General features: G+C 34.4%; 1 protein-coding gene and 1 long non-coding RNA gene across 10 annotated transcripts in view; one reads left to right on the top strand and one right to left on the bottom strand.

Moving 5' to 3' along the window:
- The window catches only part of syne1b (spectrin repeat containing, nuclear envelope 1b), a 367,683-nt gene that overhangs the window by 320,423 nt on the left and 34,909 nt on the right, over window positions 1-12,351 (top strand). For all 8 annotated transcript variants that reach the window (XM_087289683.1, XM_087289682.1, XM_087289680.1 and 5 more), the window contains 4 exons: window positions 426-608; window positions 2,750-2,887; window positions 3,385-3,576; window positions 5,716-6,043. In XM_087289683.1, coding sequence (XP_087145809.1) covers window positions 426-608; window positions 2,750-2,887; window positions 3,385-3,576; window positions 5,716-6,043 — 841 coding nt within the window. The remainder of the gene's footprint in view (window positions 1-425; window positions 609-2,749; window positions 2,888-3,384; window positions 3,577-5,715; window positions 6,044-12,351) is intronic.
- LOC147839914 (uncharacterized) lies at window positions 7,040-10,728 on the bottom strand. Of its 2 annotated transcripts, XR_015512960.1 has the most exons (6): window positions 10,674-10,728; window positions 9,372-9,444; window positions 9,193-9,249; window positions 8,169-8,353; window positions 7,802-8,005; window positions 7,040-7,396 (listed from the first exon to the last, which is right to left on the bottom strand). It is a non-coding gene; the product is annotated as an uncharacterized LOC147839914 (long non-coding RNA). The 2 variants fall into 2 exon arrangements; XR_015512961.1 differs by lacking the exon at window positions 9,193-9,249.

Raw genomic sequence — 12,351 nt, 5'->3', positions numbered from 1 at the left:
GGTTGTGTTTTGGATCGTTGTCTTGCTGAAATATCCACCCTGGTTTCATCTTTATCATCCTGCTCATGTAGAAGTTGGACTGAAGTAGCTGATAATCATTTACACTGAGGAAGTGCAGAAGGGTTACTAAAGAACTACTGAGAGATTTCAGCTGCTGCCTGGGCTTTCACTGCCTTTCTACACCTCCCTTTCTACATGTGTTCATTAATTTTTCCCTGCGTCTTTTTATTTTATCATGCATATTATTATGCATAACTTAATTTGTTAACTAATTAGATTTGTTTTCTTATATATTGGTTGTTACCAACATCTGGTGAACATTTCAAGTCAACAACACCACTGTAATACCATACAATCATACACTGAATCAACATAGCGTCAGTGTACAGTCTGATAGTATTAACACTCTTTAATCTACTTTATAGACGTTCCAGCGGCATGTGCATGAAAGTTTGACACAGTTGGAGCTGATCAACAAACAGTATCAGCGACTGGCACGTGAGAATCGCACCGATGCAGCCTGTAGTCTGAGAGAAATGGCCCACAATGCCAATCAGCGCTGGGATAACCTGCAGAGAAGAGTGTCATCCGTCCTCCGCAGACTGAAGGTACAGAGACTATCAATAAGATGGTAGTTAATCAGTCTTGAGTTCAACACATGTTTTAATAGCACAAAACTGTGAATGTGTCTTATTTTACATTTGTACTAAACCAACAGAAATTAAAGGTGCAGTAGGTGATCTAACCGGTTAGCATAATATCTTTGAAACACAGTCCCTTCCCTGCCATCCAAAGCCACGCCTCCTGAAGTCATGAACGCACGTTAAAGATGACAGAAACCCACTAGGTCAGGGGTGTTTAAACTCGGTTATGGAGGGTCAGTGTCCTGCAGATTTTAGCTCCAACTTGCTTCAACACACCTGCCAGGAATCTTCTAGTTAGGTCATGTCATTCATATAGTACTTTACAATACTACAAATACAAACAAAATACTGTATTATATCTAGCATGTTTACAGTTGTGTAGCAAGCAAAACTTGATAATGGCATAATGTGCAATATTTCATGCATGCAACGATCACTGGTCTCACTCTCTCACACAATTTGTCTTAAAACGACTCTGCTTAGTGTTTGGCCGGCGGCTTAAAAGAATTAGACTTATTACTAAACCATACTTACATGCTATTTCAGACCGAATATTCAAAGTAACATGGTAAACAGCAAAGGCTGTCATTGTTCAAAAATGAACCGATGTGATGTGAATATAAAACCAACTTCACCTCAGTAAAGCAGGCTAAAGGAATAGCACTACTTACTAATGTTTTGTTGTTAAACTATATAAAAATCTACATTATCGATGCTGTAAAAGGTCCCTTGTAAAACTAAAAAAATAATCACATCAATCTTTCACCGGAAGATTTCAGTGACTGAACAACACTTTAGTGAATACAACCCATTCAAAAACAATATAATCTATAAAAGCTTTGCATGACTAAAATAGTGGGTTTCCTCCGGGTGCTCCGGTTTCCCCCACAGTCCAAAGACATGTGGTACAGGTGAATTGGGTAAGCTAAATTGTCCGTAGTGTATAAGTGTGTGTGTGAATGTGTGTGTGGTTGTTTCCCAGAGATGGGTTGCGGCTGGAAGGGCATCCGCTGCGTAAAAAACTTGCTGGATAAGTTGGCAGTTCATTTTGCTGTGGCGACCCCGGATTAATAAAGGGACTAAGCCGACAAGAAAATGAACGGATGAATAAACAAATAGTATAAACAATTAGGTAAACACTAAGTATTGCATTGGTAATATATATTGTCAATTTTAAAAATAGGGTGGTGAAAGTGAGAAAATAAAATTTGAGTCGGGTGACAAAAGAAGTGAGGATTCACATGCAGTTTTTTAAGAATCGTCATGCAGGCAATGGTCAAGAGGTACAAACAGGAGCATAAGGGCAATCCAGCAAGGGTCAAACATGGAAAGACTACACCAGGAGAATGCTTAGTCAGGGGCCCACGCACTTTGGAGGCCTCCAGAAATATTATTATGGGCCCAACGTCCCCCTCTTCAGTTTCATCCGCTACAAACACCTACCCCCCTCCCTCGCTCTTCACTTTTGTTCGCAACACCCTTCCCCTGCTCTTCACTTTCCTCTACGACACCCCTCGCCCGCTCTTTACTTTCGTCTGCGACACCGCCCCACCCCACCCCCCTTTCTTTACTTCCGTCTGCGACAACCAAGACCCTGCGCTTAGTAATATTACAGGTGAACAACAAGACACACCAGTGTGTGAGAATGTGTGCAGTATACAGTCTGTGTAATCAGTCTTTGTTGAGCTTCCAGCTGTGTGTGTGCAATCATCAGTGATCTGGAACAGGTGTGCAAAAGTTGCATGACGGGAGTTGTGGTTCATATCAGTGGCAGACTTGTAGTTTTGGTAATAATGAATGTTCTCCAGCAATCTATAAGGGTTAGATCGCTGGTGATTGTGACTTAAGCATTATTATTAAATATATGCAAAACATTTTAAATATTTATGTATTTAATAAAGCTTTCTTTCATGTACACTTTCGTACTCTCATTCTTGTATGTATAACAATTATCCTTATATTTCTTTAGTCATCAAATAATTATAAAATTGTGTGCATTATGTACTAAATAATCAAATTAGATCTGGAATTTGTAAAGCGGGTAAATACAAGTAAGTGGTTATTCTTATTTGAATGAGTTTACATGTTAGTTTTGTCTCCTGCAGCACTTTATCAGTCAGAGAGAGGAGTTTGAGACGGCGCGGGACTGCATCCTGGTCTGGCTGACGGAGATGGACCTGCAGCTCACCAACATTGAGCATTTCTCTGAGTGTGATGTCCAGGCCAAAATCAAACAGCTCAGGGTGCGTCTCTGACCTTTACAACTGCACATCTGCTCCATGTGTCTTTTCTTAAAGGGGTAGTTCAACGAAGTTTGATGGCTCATTTGCCATGCACAGACTAATGCATGTAACATTGCACTTCGTAAATATCAGTGAAAAAGTTGTCTCATTCAAGCATGCACACAGTCATTTTTTGTTTTTAGATCAGATTAGAAAACGAATAAACCAAAACTTCCAATCTGACTGAAATTTAATTCTGATCAAAACAAAGTTAAGGTGTTTACATGAACGTTTTTGAGTCCGATTGAACCATCAATCCAATTATTTTGGTGCAGGTAAAAGCAGCCATTGACTACTATAATAGAAAAAATGCTATGGGAGTCAATAGCTTCCTGTTTCATACATTCTTCAAAATATCTTCCTTTATGTTCAATAGAAACTTAAATGAAGAGTAAATGGTGACAGAATCTCATTTTTTGGGTGAATTGTCCCATTAAGGAGTTTTTCGTGCTCTGCAGGCGTTCCAGCAGGAGATCACACTGAACACGGGCAAGATCGACCACATATTCCTGCAGGGTGAAGCTCTTCTGGAGAAAAGTGAGCCGATCGATGCTGCTGTGATCGAGGAGGAGCTGGAGGAGCTGCAGAGATACTGCCAGGAGGTGTTTGGACGTGTGGAACGATACTACAAGAAACTTATACGATTACCGGTTCGTTAAGTGATCAGATGTTTGTTTTTTTTACTGAGTGAACTTGGAGTGGTTTTGGTATCTTTTTCCATTTGTTTAATTTTATTATTTATTTTTCTGATATGTCTTAATATGTGTCTATATGTTTTTTCTTTTTTTTTTGTGGACAGTCATTTCTAATATTCATTCGTTCATTTATTGATTAATTCACAATTTATTTAATTTTCTTTCTTTCATTCATTTTTTATTTATTTAGTTCATTAATTGTAATTTATTCATTAGTTTAAAAAAAATTCTTTGTCACCATTTATTCCATTTTCTTTTATTGATGCTTTTTGTTATGAGTCTTTTCTTTTTCAATGATTCATTCATTCATTAATTGACTAATTTATTTATTCTTTCTTTCTTTATATATGTGTATTTTTATTTATTAATTTATTTTATTTAATAAATTTTTTGCATTGTCTTATTTATTAGTTTAATTTATTTTAATTGATTTATTTATTTATTTGCATTGTCTTTTTATTTATTAATTTACTTTATTCATTGATTTGATTAATTCATTTATTTTAAATTATTTATTTATTTTTTGCATTGTCTCTTTATTTATTAATTTAATTAATTTATTTCTTTTAATTAATTTATTTATTTATTTTTGCATTGTCTTTTTTATTTATTAATTTAAGTAATTTATTTATTTTAATTTATTCATTTTTTTATATATATTAATTTATTGGTCAATTCCTTTATTTATTTTCTTCAGTTTTTTATTCATTCAGTTATTTATTAATTTTGATTTATTCATTCATTTTTTAAAATGTGTTTGTTTCTATTCATTTTATTTTCTTTTTTATTATAATGTGTCTTATTTATTTCTTTACCTTTTTGAGTAGTAATTTTAGAGATTCATTTATTTATTGATTTATTTATTGTTTAATTCAATATGTAATTCATTCAGTTATTCTATGATTGTTATTGTACAAAAAAAAATTCCTAATACTACTAATACTTCCCTTCTTAGACTTTACAGACCTGAAACTTGCCTATAGAACTTATTCATTGTTGCTCTTATAGTTGTGTAAGTTGCTTCCTTGTCCTCATTTGTAAGTCGCTTTGGATAAAAGCGTCTGCTAAATGACTAAATGTAAATGTAAATGTATTTATTTATTCATTTAAAAAGTCGTTGTTTAGACGGTGTTATTTTATTGCTTTTTATTTTGTCTTTTTAATTTAATTATTTCATGGATTTTATTTTTTTGCATTGTCTTATTTATAAATTAAATTAATTTATTTTAATTTATTTATTTTTAGCATAGTCTTTTACATTTTCTTTTATTTATTGATTAATCCAGTTATTTATTCTTTCTTTGTTTGTTTGTTTCTTTCTTTCTTTTATCTTTTTTTATCAGTTATTCATTAATTTTGATTTATTCATTTGTTTATTAAAAAGTATTTGTTTCCATTCATTTTATTTTCTTATTTATCATGATGTGTCTTATTTATTTCTTTACTTTTTTGTGTAGTTATATTAGTTGTTCATTTGTTTATTAAATATTAACTTAATATTTCATTCAATTTTAATTCCTTCAGTTATTCTTTCGTTTTATTTCATTTATTCATTCAAAAACCTTGTTATTTGATTTTTTAAAGTGTAAATAATATATAACTTGTTGTTTTTATTTTTTATTTATTCCGTTATAAATTTTAAATGTATTAACAAACAAACAAAAGATTACAATAGATTTGAAAAGACAATCTCTATGCATTATCCAGTACTCTCTTCTCAGATGGGATGGTGGTCCCTAGTTTGGGCATCTTTTATTCAGACAGTTTAAGTTGTTTTTTATTATAAAATAATTTTAATATTTTTATATTACATTTAATATATTATTATTATTATTATTATTATTATTATTATTGTTGTTGTTGTTGTTATTTTTATTTACGGATTCAGTCATTTAAGCTGTTGTTTATTAATTAATAAATTTTATTTTAATTTAACAATTATTTATTGATTCATTCCTTTAATTTTGTCTGTTTTGCATCCATTCATGTGTTTCATTTATTTGACGTGCATTTAATTTAAAACTTAATTCATGTAATATAAACATTTAGTTAAAGTTTCAGTTCCGAATGACATTCCTATCCTCCTTTTTCCAGCTGATGGACGATGAGCATGACGTCTCGTTCTCAGACCGGGAGTTTGATCTGGATGAAGCTGCTGATGTGTCCAGCTTCCCCTGGAGCGAGCGTTTGGGGGATGGTTTTCTGTCTCCTCTGCCGTCCTCCAGCCGATCTGCTCCGCTGCGGGCCGAACGCTCTGGTCGGGACACTCCGGCCAGCGTCGACTCCATCCCACTGGAGTGGGACCACGATTATGACCTGAGCCGTGGTCTGGAGAGCGCCAGCAGGGCCCTCTCCTCTTCCGAAACAGGAGATCAGGCAGAGGATGATGGGTACCTGCAGGGCTCAGCATCTGCACTCTCAGGTCAGTTGGAGCTTTTATTGTGCATTAAACAGAATTTAGTGTCACCTTACTGTGCTTTATACAATGTAGATCGTATGTTATGTTTAGAAATTTCTATTTTATTTACTTTGATTTAATATAAAAGGTATGCTCAATATTGGGATCACATCTCCGCTATTTTCAAACCCTTTTTGGTTGAGCTTTTGATTAAAAAAATAAATAAATAAACTAAACTGCTGGTACAGACTTCTTGCCAGTCGACTATAGCATTCTTTACCTGTATGGTTTCTAGAGTTGTGGCAAAAAATCAATCGAGAAATTGATTCTGCACCATTTCTGAGCTTTCCAAAATGCATCTCTATTTTCTTTTGAATAGATTCTGTTGTTAAAACTAGCTTAGAGCGCCATCTGCTTTTTAAAAAACTAGCCTAGAGCGCCATTTGCTGTAAATAAGCACCTAGAGTGCAATCTGCTGTTAAAAAGACTAACCTAGAGTGCCATCTACTGTTAAATAAGCGCCTAGAGCGCTATCTGCTGTTAAAATGTAGTCTAGAGTGCCATCTACTGTTAAATAAGCACTTAGAGTGCCATCCCAGATAGCAAAATACACTCGGGCCAGTTCCGGCTAGATTGTCGCCTGCCGGAGACTTACCCCTCGGCCCAACTTCGGCTGCCGGACTCGGGCCGGATGACTGTGGACTCACTGCCCGATTCCGGCCCGAATCAAGCGGGCCAGATGCGGCGGCCGTAAGCGAGCCGACGCTGCGCATCCGCGCCGGAATCGGCGCGAGGGTAATGTGCGCTGCGGCCCGGAGCTGGCGCGACTCCGTATTTATACAACCTTTTGGTATTACATTGGTACTTGATATATGGTATTACAACCATTTGAATTTATATAACAGCAAACACAGGCTATAATGTAAACACAAAGTGAAAGCACTGCGTTTAACCTTTGAATAAAGTGCAAACTGCATACATATTCTGTAACGAAAATAATCAGACAAATGACAAAATAAATAAATGTTAAACGTTTATTGATTGCAAGAAAGAAATAGTACTAAAATTTTATAAATAATTTGTAGTGCACAAGAATATCAATATAAAAACAACAATAAAACAACACAATAAAGACACACAGAAAGATTTAAACAAAAAATCTAAAAATTACACACAAACACAGATGTTTTTAAAACAACCCTGTTTTCCCAATAGACTTGAATTAAAAATTTGTAAAAAAACAGCTAAATTTTATATAAACCTAAATATAGAAACCAATTTAAGATATAGCAAGAAACATCTTAAAAATACCAATGACAATCCGTAAAATATCCAAGTCAAACTTGTGAAAAGTACTGCAGAATTCTGAAGAAACATCTTGAAACATTTTTTAATAAAACATTAAAATAATAATAAACAAACAAAAAAAATAAAAAATATATATATTATATATAATTGCAGAAGTATAAAGTCAAACTTATTTTGAAATAAACTTGAACAAAATCAATTGCACAAACAGCAAGACATGAGTGAGATGATTATACATTTCATATATATACACGTCTTGTGCAATTTTATATTTATAATTTTATTTGTATTACGTTTATTAAAAATGTATCAAGATGTTTCTTCAGAATTTGGCGCACACACATACATACATACATACCATACATATATACACACACACACACACACACACATATATATATATACACACATATATATATATATATATATATATATATATATATATATATATATATAAATGCAAATGAAAGAAACAAATTGTTCAAGTATCAGGGAACATCCTAATACACTTAAAATGTTGTTTAAAAAATAAAACAAAATAGTGATGTAGACATTTGACACATTAGCTTTCTCTTCTTTCTTCCTCCATCCCTGTCAGGGGCAAGTTGTAGCTACCTTGTAATGCATTTTTCCACTTCTTTATCAGTGGTGTGGTATGGACATTTGTCCTCACTTTATCTGCGATTAAAAGATAAACAGATAATTAGTAGTGAACAAGTACTAATGTAAAAAAAGGAAAAATTAGGAAAAAAGTAGGCTACCTACGAAGCAAAAAAAAAAAACAATAAAAAAAAACAAATAAACTTAAAACACTTTGAAATTAGCAAGAGCTTGAACTTACCAGTTTCTTCATTTGTTCGGGCTGCTCCTTTAGTTGATTTTCAAGCTTTTCCAAATCAAATTGGCCAAAGGAAGGTCAAATGTGTTCACATCTGGAATTTCATCACGTCTGTTTTGGTTTTGTGAGAATCAGGCCCAGCTGCTGCTTTATGACGTTGCATGATTTTAAAACTTCAGTCAGTCGTGCTAAAAAAGAAAAATAACAGATTAGTATAAAATCAACCTGTAGCTTATTCTCATACAACTTCTGTAAATACAACAGTGGGTTAGACACTGCTGATATTCTCTAGTTGATCTTTACTTTCTAGCTGCATTAAACCTTAACAAATTTAGTGATGTCTTCAATTCTTACAAAAACATCACGAGATGCAATAAGTTCTGTCTTGATCTCAAACTGCACTAGAACAAAGACTGTAAATGTTCATAGGTGTACTGCAGGAGTGTCCAAACTTTTTGGGCCGAGGGCCAGATGCAAAAAAAAACAAACGTTATCGCGAGCCAAATTTTACATACAATACACAGACACGTGTGTATATATATATATATATATATATATATATATATATATATATATATATATATATATATATATATATATATATAATACAGTTGAAGTCAGAATTGTTAGCCCCCCTAAATTATTAGCCACCGTTTATTTTTTCCCCAATTTCTGTTTAACGGAGAGTTAAACATTTTTTTCCACACATTTCTAAACATATTAGTTTTAGTAACTCATTTCTAATAACTGATTTATTTTATCTTTGCCATGATGACAGTAAATAATATTTGACTAGATATTTTTAAGACATTTCTATACAGCTTAAAGTGACATTTAAAGGCTTAACTAGGTTAATCAAGTTAACTAGTCAAGTTAAGGTAATTAGGCAAGTTATTTTATAACAATGGTTTGTTCTGAAGACTTAAGGGGCTAATAATTTTGACCTTAAAAAATTTAAACCGCTTTTTATTCTAGCCGAAATAAAACATAAGTCTTTCTCCAAAAGAAAAAATATTATCAGACATACTGTAAAAATGTTCTTGCTCTGTTTCTTCATCACGGTATAGATGTGTCTATACTGTCCCTTAATCAGATACATTTACAAAACAAAACATCACTTTAGTATAGTGCCAGGGCAAAACTCACAGGTTGTAATAGATCAATGACAATGTTGACAGTATGTGTTTAAAATAATTGCAAACAAACCTGTTCTGTCTTTAGATGTATGACAGGCGATCATCATCCTCCTCTGTCCTCTGTCGAGCTTCCTCATATGCATCTATAATAAAACATCACATTGTTGTTAACCTCCCGTAAAGAAAAGTTCAAATCCTGAAATACTATCAAAGTTAATTAATGCATATAATACCTATAGTGTAAATAATCAGTACACAGAAGGTTGCACAAGATTTATTCGGAGATTCATGCAGAGTGACAGCCTTATAAATCTGAGACATAGATTTGTAAGATGGTCAAGCACATGCATTATTCTGTACCCATGAAGATTAACCTACCATTGTGAAAAATGTTTGATGATAGCCAATAACAATAAACCATTTCAGCTGTTTGTGAAGCAATTAGTAATGTAATGTCTGAAAAGCTCAATCTATGTTGAAAATGTATCAGTTTACAGCTTATAATGGACTTTTAGCACACAACTATAACATGCCTATTCACGTTCAAAAGAGTGTGCCATTGACTTCTATGGTCGTGATGTGCTGCAAAATGATCTCACTAACCTTTGTTAAACAAGAACAATAAGACTTAACCAACAAATATTGTTACCCATTCATTTAAATCAGAATTTATCACTGTCAACAACATAAAAAAACATCAAAATCTGCTTTAAGACGTTCAGTTTTACATTAACTGAACATTACAGCTTGAACAAAAGATATAATTGATTCACATAGGCTAAAACATATGAATTAAAGTGCACACTAATATATTTCTCTTGGATAATTTAAAGAGAATAGTAAACAGTCGAGTTTCGATCATTTTTCGTGACTAACTGCATAAACAAGATAAACAATATTTTATTAATCCAAAACGATTAGTTTTTCTTTACACATAATCACAGAATTAATACTTTTGGATAAGTATACGCCTGTACAATGATTTTTTTCAACATCCACGGTACTTTATAATGTTAAATCAGGAAAAAACACGTTTTGCCATGTTAATTAATGGATTCGTCTACAGAAACTTTCTTTAACGCAAAGTAAGCATACACACAAATTCGTTTCATGTTTCTTTAAAATAATTAAAATAGTTTTCAGTTACTACACACGTTACAATCTAACATTGTGTAAAAGGAAAAGGAACTTTCAGACGTGTTTGTAACTGTTAGCGTTAGCATACATTAGCTCCAGTCGTGTTTCTTAAAGCAAGTTACATTTCGTATCAAACTGTTTTAAAGTACTAAACGCTGTTACAACCAAACACCGTGGAAATGTTTTAAGCTCTAAATTCGCTAATTATACAGAACACAAGCAGTAAAAAGCTTACCTTTCTGACCGGACTCCACGTGAGATTTTTTAAAAACCAAACCTTTTCTTCTTGTGATCTTCGTGCCATGGTGGTTGACAACCAGCTTTTTGGAGCATTACCGCCACCGTCTGGATTGGAGTTTGGATCAGGAATTTAGTAACGCATGTGTTTATTATGAAACCAACTTCTGCTTAAAAAAAACAGTCAGCACAGGAGCGTGCTATCTCAAAAATAAGCAAATTTTACATAGTTTTTCTCTAGATGACATGTATAATCTATTTATAAATAATATTGTTTTGTTTGCGTCTAAACATTGCGACCATCCACACTAAATATTCTTTTTTTTTTTTTTTTTTTTTTTTTTTTTTTTTGCTATCGTACCATGAATATTTTCTCAAATTATCATTAAACGTGGAGCTAACAGATTACTAGATAAAATAAGAACTTAATCAGTTGCCATCAGCCGAGTCCTTGCCAGAAGCGGCCAGGACTCTACAGACAGACTCGGGCCGGATATGGTTGACCGGAATCGGGCCAGTGCTTTACAGCCGCATCACAACCGCATGTGCGCGAGCGAGCTGCGGCCCGCACTCGGCCCGGATAACACTCGCCGATGCCGAGTCGGAGCCGGAGGCGCCGGAGGGCAGCCGAGCTCGGGCCGATTACTGTCTGCTATCTGGGATCTGCCGTTGAAGAACTAGCCTAGAGCACAATCTGCTTTTAAAACTAGCTTAGAGTGCCATCTGCTGTTAGAAAAAAACCTAGCCTAGAGCTCCATCTGCTAAACTAGCTTAGAGTGCCATCTGCTGTTAAAACTAACCTAGATCGCCATCTGCTGTTAAAACTAGCTTCGAGTGCCATCTGCTGTTAAAAACTAGCATAGAGCGCCATATGCTGTCAAAACCGAACCTAGAGTGCCATCTGCTGTTAAAAACTAGCATAGAGCTTCATCTGCTGTTAAAAAAAACTAATCTAGAGCCCCATCTGCTGTTAATAAAACTAGCGTAGAGTGCCATCTGATGTTAAAAACTTGCCTAGAGCACTATCCTGCTGTTAAAAAAATTTGCCCAGAGCGACATCTGCTGTTGCAAACTTGCCTAGAGCGAGAAACATTTGCCTGAACAACTGTTGAGGCTGCAGTTACTTTTAGGACCCCTTATATCGCCCAACCCCACCCTTGCCCCTAAACCCAACCACCCTCTACTGGACGAATCAGGAAGAACAGGCGGGTCCTAAAATGCGGCTTTCTCATTGTGCAGAAACGTACTGTTGCCTAGAGCAGCATCTGCTGCTAAAAACTATCCTAGAGTGCCATCTGCTGTTAAAAATTAGCATAGCACAACATCTGCTTTTAAAAAACTAGCCTAGAATGCCATCAGCTGCTAAAGACTAGCCTAGAGCACCATCTGCTGTTAAAAACTAGCATAGAGCGCCATCTGCTGTTAAAAACTAGGATAGAGCGCCATCTGCTGTTAAAAACTAGCATAGAGCGCCATCTGCTGTTAAAAACTAGCATAGAGTGCCATCTGCTGTTAAAAACTAGCATACAGCACCATCTGCTGTTAAAAACTAGCATAGAGCTCCATCTGCTGTTAAAAACTAGCATAGAGCTCCATCTGCTGTTAAAAACTAGCCTAGAGCAGCATCTGTTGTTAAAAATTAGCATTGAGGGCCATCTGCTTTTTAAAACTAGCCT

This window comes from Danio rerio, chromosome 17 (assembly GCF_052040795.2).
Source record: "Danio rerio strain M-AB ecotype USA chromosome 17, GRCz13ab, whole genome shotgun sequence".
Lineage (NCBI taxonomy): Eukaryota > Metazoa > Chordata > Actinopteri > Cypriniformes > Danionidae > Danio > Danio rerio.
Note: the sequence above shows the minus strand (reverse complement) of the source record. Positions and strands in the feature narration are given on the sequence as shown.